Source organism: Tursiops truncatus, chromosome 2, assembly GCF_011762595.2.
Source record: "Tursiops truncatus isolate mTurTru1 chromosome 2, mTurTru1.mat.Y, whole genome shotgun sequence".
NCBI classification, from domain to species: domain Eukaryota; kingdom Metazoa; phylum Chordata; class Mammalia; order Artiodactyla; family Delphinidae; genus Tursiops; species Tursiops truncatus.
In genome coordinates, this window is record NC_047035.1 from 86349342 (window position 1) to 86366459 (window position 17118).

Consider the following 17118-nt stretch of genomic DNA (forward strand, 5'->3'; position numbering starts at 1 on the left):
TGAAAAAATTCAATTGTATCACAATATCTAAATCCTAACTTCACTTCCAAAATGCTCCTGAGGAAGCTTCATACTTACCTGGCATAGAGCCTGAATCTCTTCCTTGACTTGAGAAGACTGGTAAAAGTTATAGCAGGGTTATTAGGTTAGGGCAAGGATAAAAAAGGAAGCTGGAGAAGTAATGGATTCATTGCCAGTGAGGCTTGATCCTCAGACCTTAAAATGTTTTTATTTAGTCAGAAAAAAGTTTGGTTTTGTTTTTAAGCAGATGTTATCACACGGCTCTGGGCTGCTGGAAAGATAATTTGGGGAAAAAAACAGAGGGAGGTAAAATCACTGTCTTCATGGAAGTTATTTATTACTTGGGGATCTTATGGGGAGCTAGTTAGAACTGGCAGGGATCTCTGTCTTGTTCATTCATTGACATATCCAAACACCTATAACAGAGTCTGGAACATAGGAACATAGGAAAAATGCAAATTTGTTGAATAAATTCCATTCCAATAGAATTGAAACCAGATCATTTTCGTTAAGGAAGGAGTTAAAGAATGAGGCAGCATGCACAGGGCATTCATTTGAGAAGGTTAACTACAGAAAGCAGGAAGGGATCAGTCATCACATAGCTATAAAGCAGTGCTTTTTGAAACTTTAATGTGCATATGTAACACCTGATTCAACAGGCCCTGAGGATGGGACCTGAGATTCTGCACTTCTAACAAGTCAGGTGAAGCCAATTCTGCTGGTCCTCAGACCACACTTTGAGCAAAGCCACTCAATGATATTGCTCGATGAGCATTCACTTTGTGGATAGCACATGTAAGATTTATTAAATACTTCCTTATTCTGTTTTATTATATTTATTGTATTCTGATTGCTGGGTTCAATGGATGCTCCAATCCAGATCTTGCTGGACCATTCCTTTCTTGAAATTCTAGGGACATTACTCTAGAATGATTATCCTCCTGTCTCTTCAGTTCTTCCCTCTCAGGCTTTTTTCTGGCTCCTCCTCCTCCTATCCCTTAAGTGGTCCTGCTTCCCAGGTTTCTCTCTCCAGTCCTCAATTCTTCTATTTGTACTTAATGGAAATTCTTTGTTATCTCTAATTCTATTTGATTCCTTTGGGGTTTCTAGGTATACAATTGTGTCTAAAAATAGTATTTGTAGTTCTTCTTTCCAAGTATTTATTTCTTATTATAAGATTTTAATACAACATTATATATTGACATTTATTTTTAAAATATTTTTGTTTTGTCCCACATTTTATGGGGAATGACTAAAATGCTTTTCCTTGAAACATAATGTTGGTTATTGGTTTCAAATAATCTTTTCTTACTTTATTTTAAAAATTGAGATCTAATTCACATAAAATTTACCATTTTAAAGAACACCATTCAGTGTTTCATGTATTCTTCATACATGTGTATGTTCATATATGTTAAGCACTCAATAAATGATAGAATTTTTAATAATAAACATGTCTAAAGACTTGAGTCATCCAACAATGGAACATGATGCCCTCTAGATAATAAGTCAACAGTAACTAGAAACATTAAAACATTGGATAATCCCCTTTCGGTGATGTTCTATATAAAAGGTGTTCCTACTCTGACAGGAGATAGACTGACTCTAAAAAATCTGTGGGACATACTGATTTGCCCCGCCCCCTACAGAACAGAATCAATGCCCTCAGAAAAGGCAAGGAAATGGAATAAAGGGATGCTCTTTTGGCTCAGGAACAGATGAAAATGATGTTTGATTGAAGTTAACGGTGCCCAGGAGAAGCAATGTTCTTAGAGTAGCAAGGGAAACAACAGTTCTCAAATAGTTACACTCACAGTTCCTGGGGTCTCCTTACCCCCAACCCCCAGGGTCCTGTACCCACCAGTGAGGGAGAAGGTGAAATTAGGACTCTAGCAGGAAGTAGATGCTATAGAAAAGGTGGGGGCTATAGTGACAAAGCCAAAGAAAGAGTGAGATTCAGGAGCTGTGGAAAGGGTAGAAAGCCAAGGACCATGGGCCTCACTGGCATCTGAACTAACTTTCGCCTGATCTGATATCTTTCAGTATCCCCTATGTCTCAGAGACAGACCACTGTACAATTATCAGCAGGATTTATTAGACATTTATACTTTGAATTCTCCATTTCCAACACTTCCCTTCATTAATTTTTGCCAAAGATAGCGAAGCCATCCGCTGTCAGCTTTACTTGTCTTCAAAATTCATCAGTGCCTGCACTGTAAAGAAACAGACTGTGAAGCTGGAGAGGTAAGAATGTTCAGAACATACAAATGTTTGGTGAAGACCCTGTTTTTCTGGGTTCTAGGTTTCCACTCAAAGTTTTACTAATCTTGGGGCTTCCCTGGTGGTGCAGTAGTTGAGAGTCTGCCTGCCGATGCAAGGGACACGGGTTCGTGCCCCGGTCTGGGAAGATCCCACGTGCTGCGGAGCGGCTGGGCCCGTGAGCCATGGCCGCTGAGCCTGCGCGTCCGGAGCCTGTGCTCCGCAACGGGAGAGGCAAAAAAAAAAAAAAAAAGTTTTACTAATCTTTACCCTAAATTAAGCCATATGAGTCTGTCCTCTTTGCCACAGATGAATTAATCAGGATTAAGGAAGCCATCTTGCTACCTTCGCCGCCCTTTCACCCTGTTCTCCCCAGAACAAATGGGGAGGCAGGGCTGAGGACAGTTGGAAAGAGCAGGATAACAATGCAATATTCGAAGTAGGCAAAGCCTGTCTGACATCCTGCTCTAAATTCCATGTTCCAATGTTATAAATTCCTCTTATTGCTCTCCTATGCCCACCACACACACATTCCTCTTCCCCCATTGATATTTTCACTTGGGGTTGACTTCAGCTAGGTATTAGGAGGATAACACTAATCCACATTAAATTGTTAAAAAAAAATTGCCCCTAACTTTTGTAATTTTAGAGGGAAAATGCATTGATCCAAATTAATCTCTAGGTGGTGAAATCTCAAATGAGAAATTTAGGGAAAATAATTTTGAGCAGGTAGTTCTCAGCTTAAATCAAACTTTACTATTTTTTTTAAAAGAATTTTTTTAAATTTATTTATTTATTTTATTTTTGGCTGTGTTGAGTCTTCATTGCTGCACAAAGTCTTTCGCTAGTTGCGGCGAGCGGGGGCTACTCTTCATTGTGGTGCGCGGGCTTCTCATTGTGGTGGTTTCTCTTGTTGCAGAGCACGGGCTCTAGGTGGGCAGGCTTCAGTAGTTGTGGCACACGGTCTCAGTAGTTGTGGCTCGTGGGCTCTAAAGCACAGGCTCAGTAGTTGTGGCACACGGGCTTAGTTCCTCTGCAGCATGTGGGATTTTCTTGGAAGAGGGCTCGAACCCATGTCCCCTGCATTGGCAGGCAGATTCTTAACCTCTGCACCACCATGAAGTCCCAACTTCACTATTTTTTTTAAACATTTATTTATTTATTTGGCTGTGTCGGGTCTTAGTTGCGGCACACAGGATCTTCGTTGAGGCGCGCGGGCTTCTCTAGCTGTGGCACGCGTGCTCAGTAGTTGCGGTGCATGGGCTTAGTTGCCCCATGGCATGTGGAATCTTAGCTCCCCGACTGGGGATCAAACCTGCGTCCCCTGCATTGGAAGGCAGTTTCTTAACCACTGGACCACCAGGGAAGTTCTAAACTTTACCATTTGATCACATATTTTCTCTGCATAGGCTTGACTCTAGAAGGGACTGAAAGGAAGAGGAATCTGTAATTCATAAACCTCTTGAGGACAGTGGGCACTTGTGGGCTTTCTGCTGACTGTCTAATCCCCATAGCTATTGAACTTGAGCCTGAGGCCCTTACTGTTGAGGTCTGAAAGGTGACCTTCAAAGAGAAGAAACATGTACAAAAGGGGACAGGCTGGGGCTCCCCTGGTGGCAGTGGCTGAGAGTCCGCCTGCCGAGGCAGGGGACACGGGTTCGTGCCCCGGTCCAGGAGGATCCCACATGCCGTGGAGCAGCTGGGCCCATGAGCCATGGCCGCTGAGCCTGTGCATCCCGAGCCTGTGCTCCGCAACGGGATAGGCCACAACAGTGAGAGGCCCATGTACCGCAAAAAAAAAAAAACAAAAAACAAAAAAAGGGGGGGCAGGCTGCCCAAATAGAGTGAGAGCCCACCTTATCCTAATTTCCAGCAGCTGGAACTGGATACTCTTCTCTTTTGAAATAAGCTCTCAGACCTAACAGGATTTAGGTGTCCCCTACCAGAGAAGCAGGGTTGCCAGGTCCTCACTAGGTTAGAAGAAATCTGGACATATGCCCAGAATGTGACATACTAAACCGTGAATTTGCCTTTTTTAGGTGTGAGGTGGAAATTCAGAGGCTGAGGTGCCAAAATAGCAAACACCCTTCTTCTCCCCAGTTATATATGCTACTCCAATGGACTTAACTCCTGGTCTCCATGGCTGCCCTAAATCCATACCTGCAAACTCTTGCAACCGCTTACGCTCCTCTAGGTTATACTGCAGCTTTTCTAGCAACTCAAAATATCGGAAGAGTGAATCCCTAGGCCAAACAACACGTTCATCCTGATCCATATCCATTAGCCCAGGCAGATTCTGGTGCACATGAGTCTCCCAGTCCAACTGACCTGGAGGGAGAAATGCTTCTCAAGAACATATCTAGATTCTTGGAAGTTGGATAAAAGCTGATAAACTCTGTGGGGGCAGGCGAGGAGAAAGCAGGGATGAAAGAGGATATAGGAAGGAGAGAGAGAAAAGTATGTATCACCAAGACACCACTTCTACAATAAACAAAGAGAGCCACAACCATACTTTTCCAAAGTGCGGCAGAAGCACAGGGGAAATGAAGAAGCGTGAAGAAAGTAACCAAGGCCAGAAAATCAGACTGGTGGAGAAAATCGGGAAATGTGCATAGTGGGAGAGCTCCTATTAAGAATGGGATGTCTCATGGAGAAGAGGAGTCTGAATTCAACTGGGAGAAACCCTCGGCTTACCAATACGGTCATAATATCTGGAGCCAGAAGAAGAGGAACAGTAGGAAGATGAAGATGAGGAGGAAGAGGAAGATGCAGACTTCTTCACTTTTGACAAGGACTTCTTTGTTTTTGACTTAGATGCTCTTGAACTCTCTTTAGTGGCACTGTATTTGGACTCTTCCAAAGATTCCCCTTGTTGATTGGCATCTCTGTAAGTGAAAGGCAAAATTTTATTGCTTCAAATACTTTTACACAATATGGCTGGTTCTTTCGTTATTCTGATTCTGGCCCTGGCCTAAAGCTAGGAGTTAAGGCAATGAAGGCCAAACTGCTCCCAAAATCTAAGTTTAAGCACATCCAACCTAAATTATCCCGTGTCATGTACCCCTATTAGTGCCCCTCACCACATAACGTCTGTGCTCAATCTTACTCGGGCTTCCACGTTCCACACTCCACCTTATTTTGCAAAGTTTTAGCCCCCCACCCCTTGGCCCTATGCCTATTACACCACAACTATAGCCTCTGCCCCCTCGATTCCATCTCTTAATATTAGAGGGAACTTGGGCTCAGCTCTTTATATCTTCTCCATCTACCGTTGCTCCTTTGGTGATCTCATCTGCTGAGTTCAAATGCCTACCAGATGCAAATTTAAGCCTCTTGTCCAGACCTCACTCCTTAATCCAGACTTGTATATACAACTTTTACTCACTTAGCACCACTTGAATGTCTAAGGACATCTCAAATTCAATCAAAACTGAACTCTTTGCCCACCAAACCTCTTCCACCCACAGCCCTCCCCATCTCAGCTAATCAACCCTTCCAGTTGCTTGGGTCAGAACTTTCATCCTTAATTCTTCTCTCAAACCCCACATCCAATCCATCAAGAAAGCCTGTTGAGGGCTTCCCTGGTGGCACAGTGGTTAAGAATCCGCCTGCCAATGCAAGGGACACGGGTTCGAGACCTGGCCCGGGAAGATCCCACATGCCGTGGAGCAACTAAGCCCATGCGCCACAACTACGGAGCCTGAGCTCTAGAGCCTGCAAGCCACAACTACTGAGCCCACGTGCCACAACTACTGAAGCCTGTGCGCCTAGAGCCCGTGCTCTGCAACAAGAGAAGCCATGACAATGAGAAGCCCGCACACCGCAACGAAGAGTAGCTCCGGATCACCCCAACTAGAGAAAACCCGCGCACAGCAACGGAGACCCAACACAGCCAAAAATAAAAAATAAAATAAAATAAATAAATAATTTTTTAAAAAAAGCAAGCCTGTTGACTCTACCTTCAAAATATCTTTTCTCTCAGAGTGGTACCACTGGTACCACTCTGGTCTGAGCCATCAACGCCTCTTGCCTGTATAGCAGCATAGCCTCCTAACTCATCTCTCTGCTTCTTATTTTATTCTTCCCTCAGTTTATCGTCAACACAGCAAGCAGACTAATTTTTCTTAAATGTAAGTCACTGCATGTCACTGCTCCGCTATGTTCCCCATTTCACCCGAAATCAAAGCCTAAGTCCTCACAGTGGTCCCCACAGCCCTACAGGATCAGGTCCCCATTACCTCTCTGACCTCATCTCCTATCATTCTCCCCCCCTACTTACTCTGCTTCAGTCACAGTAGCTTCCTTGCTATTTCTCAAACACACCAGGCATGCTTCTGTTTTAGGACCTTTGTACTAGCTGTTCCCTCTGCCTATAATACTCTTCCCATAGATATCCACATAGTAATCCCCTGACTTCCTCCAAGTCTTTGCTCAAATGTTACCTTTTCAGAGGCCACCCTGACTATCTTGTTTAAAATTACAATCCAGGGACCCACTGTCAGAGGCCACCCTGACTACCTTGTTTAAAATTACAACCCAGGGACCCACTGTCCCTGGTGGCACAGTGGTTAAGAATCTGCCTGCTAATGCAGGGGACACGGGTTCGAACCCTGGTCTGGGAAGATCCCACATGCTGCAGAGCAACTAGGCCCATGAGCCACAACTACTGAGCCTGCGCGTTTGGAGCCTGTGCTCCGCAACAAGAGAGGCCACGATAGTGAGTGGCCCCCGCTTGTCACAACTAGATAAAGCCCTCGCACAGAAATGAAGACCCAACACAGCCAAAAATAAATAAATAAATTAAAGCCAAGCATTTGAAGCCCCTAAAAAAAAAAAAAGTACAACCCATATGCAACCCCCCTCTTATACTCCAATCCCCCTTAACCTATTCTACTTTTTACTTTTTTATAATGCTTATCCTATTTTTAAATTTGTTTTTTATTGAAGTATAGTTGAGTTACAATGTTGTGTTAATTTCTGCTTATAGCAAAGTGACTCAGTTATACACACATATATACATTCTTTTTATATTCAAGGCTTATATTTTAATGTGCTAATTTTCTTATTAATATGATTATTGTTTGCTGTCCCTTTCCTCCTACTAGTATATAAGCTCCATGAGAACAGGCATTATTATTTATTTTGTTCACTGATATACTCTGAGCAACTAATAAGCATTCAATAATTATTTGTTGATGGATTTCTTATTTCTCCTTCTGCTCTCTTGTCCACTGCTGAACACTCAGTGTCTTGAATAACATGTTTCACGGAAGGTACTTTTATTAGTTTCCTGTGGCTGCTGTAGGAAATTACCACAAACTTGGTAGCTTAAAACAACAGAAATTTATTCTCTCACAATTTTGGAAGCCGGAAGTCTGAAATCAATGTGTCAACAGGGCCATACTCCCTTTGGAATCTCAAAGGGAGAAGGTTCCTTGCTTCTTGTTGCTTCTGGCAGTTGCCTTGCATCCACTGGCTTCCTTTGGCTTGTGGTTGCATCACTCCAATCTCTATCTCTGTCTTGACATCGTCTCCTATTCTCTATGTCTATGTCTTCTCTCCTGTCTCTTAAATCCAGAGACCCTTGTCACTGGATTTATGGCCCACCTGGATAATCCAGAATGATCACATCTCAAGATCCTAAATTTAACTGCATCTGCAAAGACCCTTTTTCTAAATAAGGTCATGTTCACAGGTTCTGGGAATTAGAACATGGACATATCTTTTTTGAGGCCACCATTCAACCCACTACAATAAATAGTTATTGAATGAATGAATTCTCTCTCAAAGCCAATCTTCACCTTTGGTTTCCTACCCTTTCCTCCTTCATGTGTGTCCATCCCACTTCATATATACACTCCTAACCTGGCATCCATTTTGCTAACGCTTGACCTCTGTGCCTCGGGGATTAGGTTTTGTCTCCTGCAAAGCAAAAAACACAAAAGAGTGAAGAGAGTTACACTGAAGCAGGAGTGTAGTAAGGAAAAAAGAATTCTGATCATCAAGTAAGGAGAATAAGTTGTAGTAAAGGAGTGAAAAAGAGTGGGGAAGCCCTGACAGTGGATAAAGAATCAGGCAGTATTTTAGAGCTGGGGAATTCTAACTCTGAGGCAAATCTGTCACAAAGGGGAAAATGGCACTGCGGCCAAGGAGCGGAAACAGAGAATGAGATCAGGGCACCCTCACGAACTAAAGCTGGGTTTGAAAATGGGGAAGCAGACCTCTGGATAATCTGACGCTTGAATATGTCGGCTTTGTGCTGAACCTCCAGGTGTGTCATCTCCTCGTTCAGCTCATTTCTGATATTCTGGAAGTTAGTAACTGCCCCAAAGGGCCATTAGGAGTTGGGAGATGGTGGTGACTAGACATGGGGAGAGGGCTTGGGTGGGGAGAAACCAAGTGAAATATCCATTCCAGGCCCCGCACCTTCCTGTTACATCAGGTTCTCTCTCTCCGTAATTCACCAATCCTAGCTTTCGCTCTAATTTCTTCCCAAACACCCCTCTCACCAAGTTTCACCTCTTCTATGCTTACCCATCATGGCTACTATGATGTTTCGAAAGATAATGGAACCAAGTAACAACCAGAGGATGACATAGATGCTGCTGAAGGTACGGCTGACTTCAGGCACCTTCCAGGTATCCTGAAGCAGTGCATACCAATGATCCATAGTAAAGAGAATGAACACTGTCACTACGGAATTCAGCAGGTCCCTAAAGAAAAAGGAGGTGTGTGTATAGACAGAGAGAGCTAATTCTCTAAGAAACACTATCATTCTTACTCTCAAAGCAACATAAGAGCATTTCTTTGTAGTTTGCTCTGACTTTAGCCCCTTTTCTACCATACTCAATTTTTTACCTAATCTTTCTTCGGTTTGAGATTGTTTTATTAGGTTTTCCTTTATCATGAATAATCTATGAATAGCTCTCACCATTCCATCAGTGCCTGGGGCACAGTAGGTGTTTAATACATAGGTATTAACTGAATGTTTAAAAATTGAATCACCAATTACACATCATTTTTTTCTAAGTTCATTCTCCACTGTTTTATGGACTTCACCTAACGGGAAGTCACATACAAATTTAGCAAACATCGTGCCTACTTAGTTTGCTGGCATGAACTGACAGTCAAGTAAATGGATGGATATGTGACACAAACATGTGACTCCAAATAATGAATGATAATGAATATATCACAAAAGGTCTCAGGAAGATATCTAAATTTTCCTTCTTATCCCTCAATATACATATTACTGAAAACATCAGAGCCTGAACAGAATGAATTCTAGGACTTCCCCAAGTCAATACTCTTACAAAACTACCTGTTAGTCTAAGATAGAGACCTAAGAGGTGCTGACAAGATTGGATTCCAATTCACAAATAACACTGTCTCCTCGAAATCCAAATTGACTTTCTACTAGTAATCAGTGTCCTCTAGACAAAAAGCTTATCAGGATTTTACTTTTGAAAGAATTTAAGTATGTGCATGTGTAATCTCTACATTTAAGAGACTGGGGTAAAACCAGTGACCATGTTTGAGGTCACAGTAACATTTACTGATCACTTACAATGTGTGAAATGCTGTGCTAAATGCTTAAATGAATTACCTCATTTATCCCTACACTCTTATGAAGTAGTACTACTTTTAATCCCATTTTTCAAAAGAGGTAACTGAGACAGAAACCAGGGCTTAACCCATGGAGTATACTGCTATTTAAAGGTGAGGGTAAGTTTGAATTTGCAAAACCCAAAGCAAACCAGGAGTACCTGACCTATCCTCAAAATTGGAGCTAATACCTCTCACTATTCCTCTGCTTTCTCTTTACCTCTCCTTACTGTGTTCTATTCCCGTTTCTTACAATATATTATACTTTTTGTATTACTGTACTTTGGACTAGCTTCCCAGTCTCATGCCCAAACTCTCTCCCCCAACCCAGGCTTCCCCCAGTCCTGCCTACGAGAAGAACATGTGATACTCCAGGTCCTGGCGAGTTGAACGGGTGTAATTCTCGAAGAAGTAGACACCAGCCACGGCAAAAATGTAGAAGAAGATGAGCAGCAACATCAAGAGGAAGGTCATGCTCTAGAGGCCATGACCTTGAGTCAGAGTTGGGCCAGACTAGGCTGATCTCCACCTACAGCCTAGTCAGACCCACCCTGGAAATCCCCCACCAAACCCTCACTTCTAGCCTGAGCCCAGTCATCTCTAGAACACAGCAGCCTGTCCCTAGCCCTTTCTCATCAACAACATTTCACAGGGTCTTTCATTGCCTTCTTTCATCCACCCAGACTGTTTCATGTTAAACCCCCATGTTTATCCACCTTGCCCACTTGATACAGCTGCAGCAGTCAAATCACCTTAAGGGCCCTGACCAGGGCCAAAATAATGACTCGAACTTGACGGAATCGTGCAAAGAGTTTAAGAGACCTTAGCACCCGGCAGATCCTCAGCAACTGGAGCCATACGGAATGGCTTGTTACCCCTACCAGCACCACAACCTCAGGAATCAGGGACTGTAGGAAACACACAGATCATGAGTAAAATATACCCCAAAGCACCCACGCACAGTTGCCCCTTCTTTATCTTTATCTTTATCATTGTCATAGTTCCTTGGTCATTATCCTTTGAAAAGCATTCTCTGGGGACTGTTTCCTATTCAGCCTTTCTATAAGAAATTACTTAAACCCTGCATTTCAACTTGCTCAGACATTAAAAGGGGATAAATACAGTGCTTAACTCATTGGGTTGTTGTGGAGCTCAAATTTTAAGAAATGCATGAAAAAAAGGACAGTTTCTGACATTTAGGAAGTGGTTAGTAACTGGTAGATGTTATTGCTGGGGTTAATGTTGTGATCAGATTCTTCCTTGCTCCTAATACCAACAACTCCTACGATGCCTGACTTTTAGAGAAGAAAAAAATCAAAATAAGGAGGTTAGGTACATTTCTATTTGTTTCTTCCTGTGCTCTAAGTATCTTAACTTTTCTTGTCCTTGATTCACATAGGCACATTTCTCAGGATATCTATCCTTACCAATATGGTGACAACAAAGTCAAAGACATTCCAGGCATTCTTCCAGAAGAGGAAAAAGCTGGATAGCCACATAAGAAGGATCTCCAAGATGAAAACAAGCAAGATGAACCAAGCTGCCACCTCCAGAGTCAGCTTCAGTGGCCACAGTTGGGTATTTGAGGATTCGAGCAATTCTGTGAGAATAGAGCAAAGGATGAGTAAAGGGTAAAGAAGCAGGAAGCTGAATGATAGAGAATGATCAGCAACTGTTAAAAACCACAGTTGTGCCCACTGCTATACCATTTTTCTTTTGAGTTTCTCTTCTTAATGCCGTTGTTGCTTCAGCCTGTGAAATTCAGGGGAGGATAGAATCGAACATGAAAAATAGCTACAACTCATCTCCTGCTGGTACTGGTACGTGTTAACAGCTGCAAGTTACTGCCTTCCCACTCTGGGGTCAGAGAGCCACCAAGGGATTGCTCTCTTAATGACCACCAACCCTGTCTGTTCTGTTACCCTGGTACCAAACTTCATGAAGAAGCAACAGGCCTTGAGAAAAGAACGCAAATGTAGGGCCATGATATGGAAAGTGTTTTATAACATATCTAGGAACAAGAAGCCAGATTCATGGGGCATATTAGGTTATAATAAGAAATTACTTGGTTCTTTGTTACTTTTAAAGCTTCTCCTTTCTACTCTGCCTAAAATTGATTTTATGCTGCAAAGCAAATTGAATCCTATACTTTCTCTCTAGAACCTAATTATTTGCTGACCTCAATTCCTTTACTCATTTGCTTTCATCTTTCAACCCTCTTCACCTCTTGTATACATTTAATAGATGTATATCATGCTGTAAAAAAGAGCACTGAGATCAAAATAGGTTTAAAAGCTAAATAAAATTTTCTCTTTGAAACAGAACAATCTGAGAGCCTCCAAATGCACTATGACTGATATGCCTGGCAGTTAACAGAGACAAGAGAATACTCAATCACCCTGAACAACACAAATGGCTGTGTAGATTTTGACACTTACAGTTTTAAATTGTTATTGCTTTTAGCAATGTTTTGGCTAATTACATTAACGAAGTAAGGAACACTGATGTTGAAATACAACTTAATGAAGAGCAAAAGAATAATTCTGCAAGTTTATCTCAAGACAATCTTCATCAGATTCTATAAATTGCATTCATCTGATAGAAAATTTTATATGGCACATCAAGATATCTCTAGAACCTCAAAAATCAGTGTTTAAATTATAATAATGTTGTACTCAGTTTTTTGTTGGAAATAAGAACTATTCACACTCACAATGTGTTATTTTCAGAGAAGGGCTTGCAAATGAGCCAAATCTTTTTTCTTTTCTCACCTTCTCACCATTTAGAAACAAAATATGAAAATTATAAAAATAAGCCCATTGATGTTTAACGTGCAAAGCAGAATTACCAATATCATTGTGGAAGAAGATTTTTTTTCTACTTTTTTATGCCCAAACACATAATTAAATTTGCACCTACACTTTAACATATAACATGTATTTAACATACAATACACAATGTTGTAAACCTAAAACTAATATACGTTATATCTAAACTTTTTAAAAGAAACAGAAAATTTAGAAATATAATACATAGGGAATTGGTTCGGGTCCAGGGTCCAGTGGTTCGGACTCGGTGCTTTCACTGCCATGGGCCCAGGTTCAATCCCTGGTCAGGCAACTAAGATCCTGCAAGCCACTTGACACAGACAAAAAACCCATAAATTAAATGTATTTGATCCCCAAACCGAACTTAATATATAATGTCACTTAAAAATTCATTTGTAGACAAATTATATATTTTCTTTAAAAAAAGCATGATCACTTATAAAATGGCAAACGTAAAAGTTTGCTTACATTTTATTATTAAAATTATATAATAATAAACACTAAAATATAATATTTAGCAACATGTTAGTCTAAATTATCATTTTTACTTCAACTTGCTTCTCCATATCACAGAAAAAATGTGATAAAATAAAATGATTAAAATTACTATGGAGGTTTTCAAGGTTATATATGTTTTTCTGGGAAACAAAATTGTAAGATGAAAAAGATTGGGGAGCTTTGATCTAGAGCACTGTTTGTTCCTTATCTGTAACAGCATTCTTTATGATCTGGAAAATTGCTTTTTAAAAGTCTAAACAGCCGCTGGGCCTGCGCGTCCGGAGCCTGTGCTCTGTAAAGGGAGAGGCCGTAACAGTGAGAGGCCCGCGTACCGCAAAAAAAAAAAAAAAAAAAAAAAAAAAAAAAAAATTGTTAGGGGCTTCCCTGGTGGCGCAGTGGTTGAGAGTCCGCCTGCCGATGCAGGGGACAAGGGTTCGTGCCCCGGTCCGGGAAGATCCCACATGCCGCGGAGCGGCTTGGCCCGTGCGCCATGGCCGCTGAACCTGAGCGTCCGGAGCCTGTGCTCCGCAACGGGAGAGGCCACAACAGTGAGAGGCCCGCGTACTTCAAAAAAAAAAAAAAAAAAAAAAAAGTCTAAACAAAGTCTTAATGTTTACCACACGAATTAGTCTATTCAAAGAAATCTGTTAGTCACAAATTATTTCCCTTTGCAAAATCCCTCCTGCCTTTCTACCATGAGAATGTACTTAATAAGATACAATTTTCATGAGCTTGCCAGGTGATTCCCATTCAGGCAATCCACCTATCCTCTGGCACAGTGATCATGTTTCATATTCAGCTGTTTCACCAAAAAGAATGGTTAGTGCTATTCTATTTTGATTTGTCTGTTAGATTCAGGGAATCCCATATATTTACTGCTATTTACTTTATTCCAAGGCTGAAATCTGTATCTCTAATCCCACAGGGCAAATACTTGCCAATTATCATTAACAACAAGAAATAGGAAATGTGGGTGACTTAATTTAAAACCCTCATCACTGTGCGGAGGAAATAAAACAGTTCAAAGCATATAGTATACCGCAGTTGGTCAATGACACCAAATACTGTTGTGTATTTAAATGCCTTTGACCTGATTCCATTAAAAGACTATTTTTTTAAATTTACTTTTTATTTTTATTATTTATTTTTTGGCTGTGTTGGGTCTTTGTTGCTGCGCGGGCTTTCTCTAGTTGCGGTGAGTGGGGGCTACTCTTTGTTGTGGTGCACGGGCTTCTCTTAGGGCTCTAGAGCGCAGGCTCAGTCGTTGCGGTACACAGGTTTAGTTGCTCCGTGGCATGTGGGATCTTCCCGGACCAGGGTTTGAACCCATGTCTCCTGCACTGGCAGGTGGATTTTTAACCACTGCGCCACCAGGGAAGTCCAAAAGCTATTTTTAAAGTGGGAAACTTCCCCAAAATAGTGAGGATGAAACAAGGAAGTGAGTACTTCTACTGTCCTTTCTGAGCAGTTTGAGATGATAATCAAATGAGGTCATTGATTCTCCAAACATTCTTTTGCTTTTAATACATTTCATAAAATTTATGATTGGTTTTAGTGTCATCTACTCTTCAAGTCATTTTTTGGCTCATCTAATATCTTAGTTGTAACTTTACATACATTGTGAGTTTTCTTATTTGTACTTAATCTTTCTAAACATATTTGTAAAAATGTAAATGTTGGATCACTTGCTGATAGGTACTGATATCTCTATTAGAAAAGATTCATTCAAATTATTAGACTAACACAAGAAATGCAACTGGTCTTCCTGTCTCCAATTCCTTGTGAGACTACTACACCCCACCTCTAAGTGTCTACACTACCTTCTATCTACTACACTTGAGAGCCCTTCAAATGTTTCTAGGTCTTAGCAGTTGCACAAATCCTACTCCAAGAGACTTAATATAATTGTTCCTATCACAATTCAAATAACATTCAAATGTGTAAAATGATCAACTTAAAAGGAAAAATGACTCCTACCCTTTCATTCAGCATGAGTTCTCACCTATTTCAACCATCAGTACAATTGTATTCAGAAAGATGAGGAAGATGATAAAGTTTCTGAAGAGAGGACCTGTTTTCTCTTAAGAAAACATAGAGTGGAGTTCTTTTTGGTTTAGGCAGGTGACATAATTAGGGCAAGAACAGAAGCGGTGAGAATGAGAAGAAAATGGAGTTTGGGAAGGGAAAAATAAGTCAATAGGCAGATGATGAGGCAAGAGAGACCGTAAAGTCATGGGATAAAAATGAGTGGCATGAAAGGATACACTCAAGGACCCATCCAGCCCACAAGGAAAGCGGTGGACTCTGGCTGCAGCGCACTCGAAGGGTGCTCATCAGTCTCTGGGCATGTGTAATCCGTTCTACATGACGAGGCTTTATGGAGAAGCGCACAAGCTGGTGTTGATCTCCCAACATAAGTTTCTTCTGACAGGAAGGATCTACACCAAACATTTAAAAAAAGGGACAGTGGATAAATATAAAAAGAAGTCTTTGCGAGTATCAGGAGCAGGTAGGATTGGGGGCAGGAACACTGGTTACATAATGGGCCCCCTAGTGCAGGGGCTTACCTTGCTGCTCCTTCACACAACAACTAATACTATTTTGGAGTACGAGCTCACCTATTGCTTATGACCAACACTGTCCATGCCCAGAATAAAGGCTGCAGGTTCAACCCTCAAAGTTTTAAGTGTCTTTGGTAGAAACTTCCAAGTCAGCCAGGGCTAATAGTTACCCTAGGCCTAAAAGTGAACGGCATGGGTTCCATCTCCTGGATCCAGAGTTTTATTTATAAAGCCTTTGATTTATCAAGTTTGGTGTAACTTCCAAACTAGCAACCAAACCAATCTCCCCTGAAATTTCTACCCTTAAAATTGCCTCTCTGCTTCCTACTCTTTGGAGGGTGTGGATGGGAGTCTTAAATTCATCCTAGTGAAGAAACAGGCTGCTGACCAAGTATCTCTCGAATAGTGTGCCGTGGCACAGCTTGGCTCAAGCCGTGCAGATGCTGAAGGAGAGAGAAAGTATCAATGAGTCGGGAACGAATGGCATCAGCCCGGGGCAGTTGCATGTGTCCTACTGGGTGATAAGTGGCCATGCCTGTTAAGAAAATAAAAGAATCGAGTGTCATTTCATTTTTGGAGTTGCACCAAGCCTTAGAGGTTCTCTTCCCTTCCTCCCAACCTCTTTGCCCTTAAGAAGACAAACATTGTACCCAGACTCAAGGCTTTTTGAAACAAATGAGACAGGAGTCATTACAGAGAATCTGCGTAGTTGACTAAGTGGACAGACACCTTCACCTGTGTGACAGCATTTCTAGTTAAAAGCAGCAGCCACAAAGAGCAGGAATCCCGGGGTTGGACAAAGAGGAATTCAGGCACCACCTGGACCTGAGGGTATCAGGTAATGCGATGAGGTGGGTCAGTGGGAGGGCTTAGGACTGCCGCCAAAAGAAAGACCGAGTTAAGAGGAACTGGACAAAATGCAACAGCCTGACATTTTGAAAATGTGTCCCGTCCCAAGTGTGTCCACTCCAACGCGCTCCCTCGGGTGCCAGCTCCCTCTCTCAATTCCCACTTCTGGGCCTCACCTTTGCCCAGGCTCTCTTCCGCCCACTCAGCCCTGACTTCACTTCTCCGCCTCCGGCTCTGACGCCTCCTGAGCTCGGCTCTCCCCACGCGGGTCGAGCTCAGGGTCGGCTCCCAGCGCCGCAAGTCCTGCTCCGCCAGCCCGCCCGCTCCTGGGTTCCGGCTCGCCCCGGGCCCACCCCCAGCACCAGGCCCGGGCGCCAGCACCCTCCCGGCCTCACTCGCCCCGGCGCCCGTCGCCTCCGCCCAGGCCCGCTCTCCGGCCACTCGGCCGTTACCAGCTGGTCCCGCCCGCCCGACGCAGGCGCCGCACAGCCAATCGG

At 42.3% G+C, this 17118-nt stretch overlaps 1 protein-coding gene across 17 annotated transcripts in view; it reads right to left on the minus strand.

Annotated features, from left to right (window-relative positions):
* The window catches only part of STRC (stereocilin), a 37633-nt gene extending 20625 nt beyond the window's left edge, over window positions 1-17008 (minus strand). For 12 of the 17 annotated variants that reach the window (XR_012330082.1, XR_012330083.1, XM_073800874.1 and 9 more), the window contains exon 1: window positions 4975-8283. Coding sequence is in view for 15 of the 17 variants with exons in the window: in XM_073800874.1 (XP_073656975.1) it covers window positions 4975-4986 (12 nt within the window). In the remaining 2 variants the exon portion in view is untranslated. The other 5 variants (XM_073800864.1, XM_073800860.1, XM_073800863.1 and 2 more) reach the window with 5 other exon arrangements.
* Window positions 17009-17118: the final 110 nt, after the last annotated feature.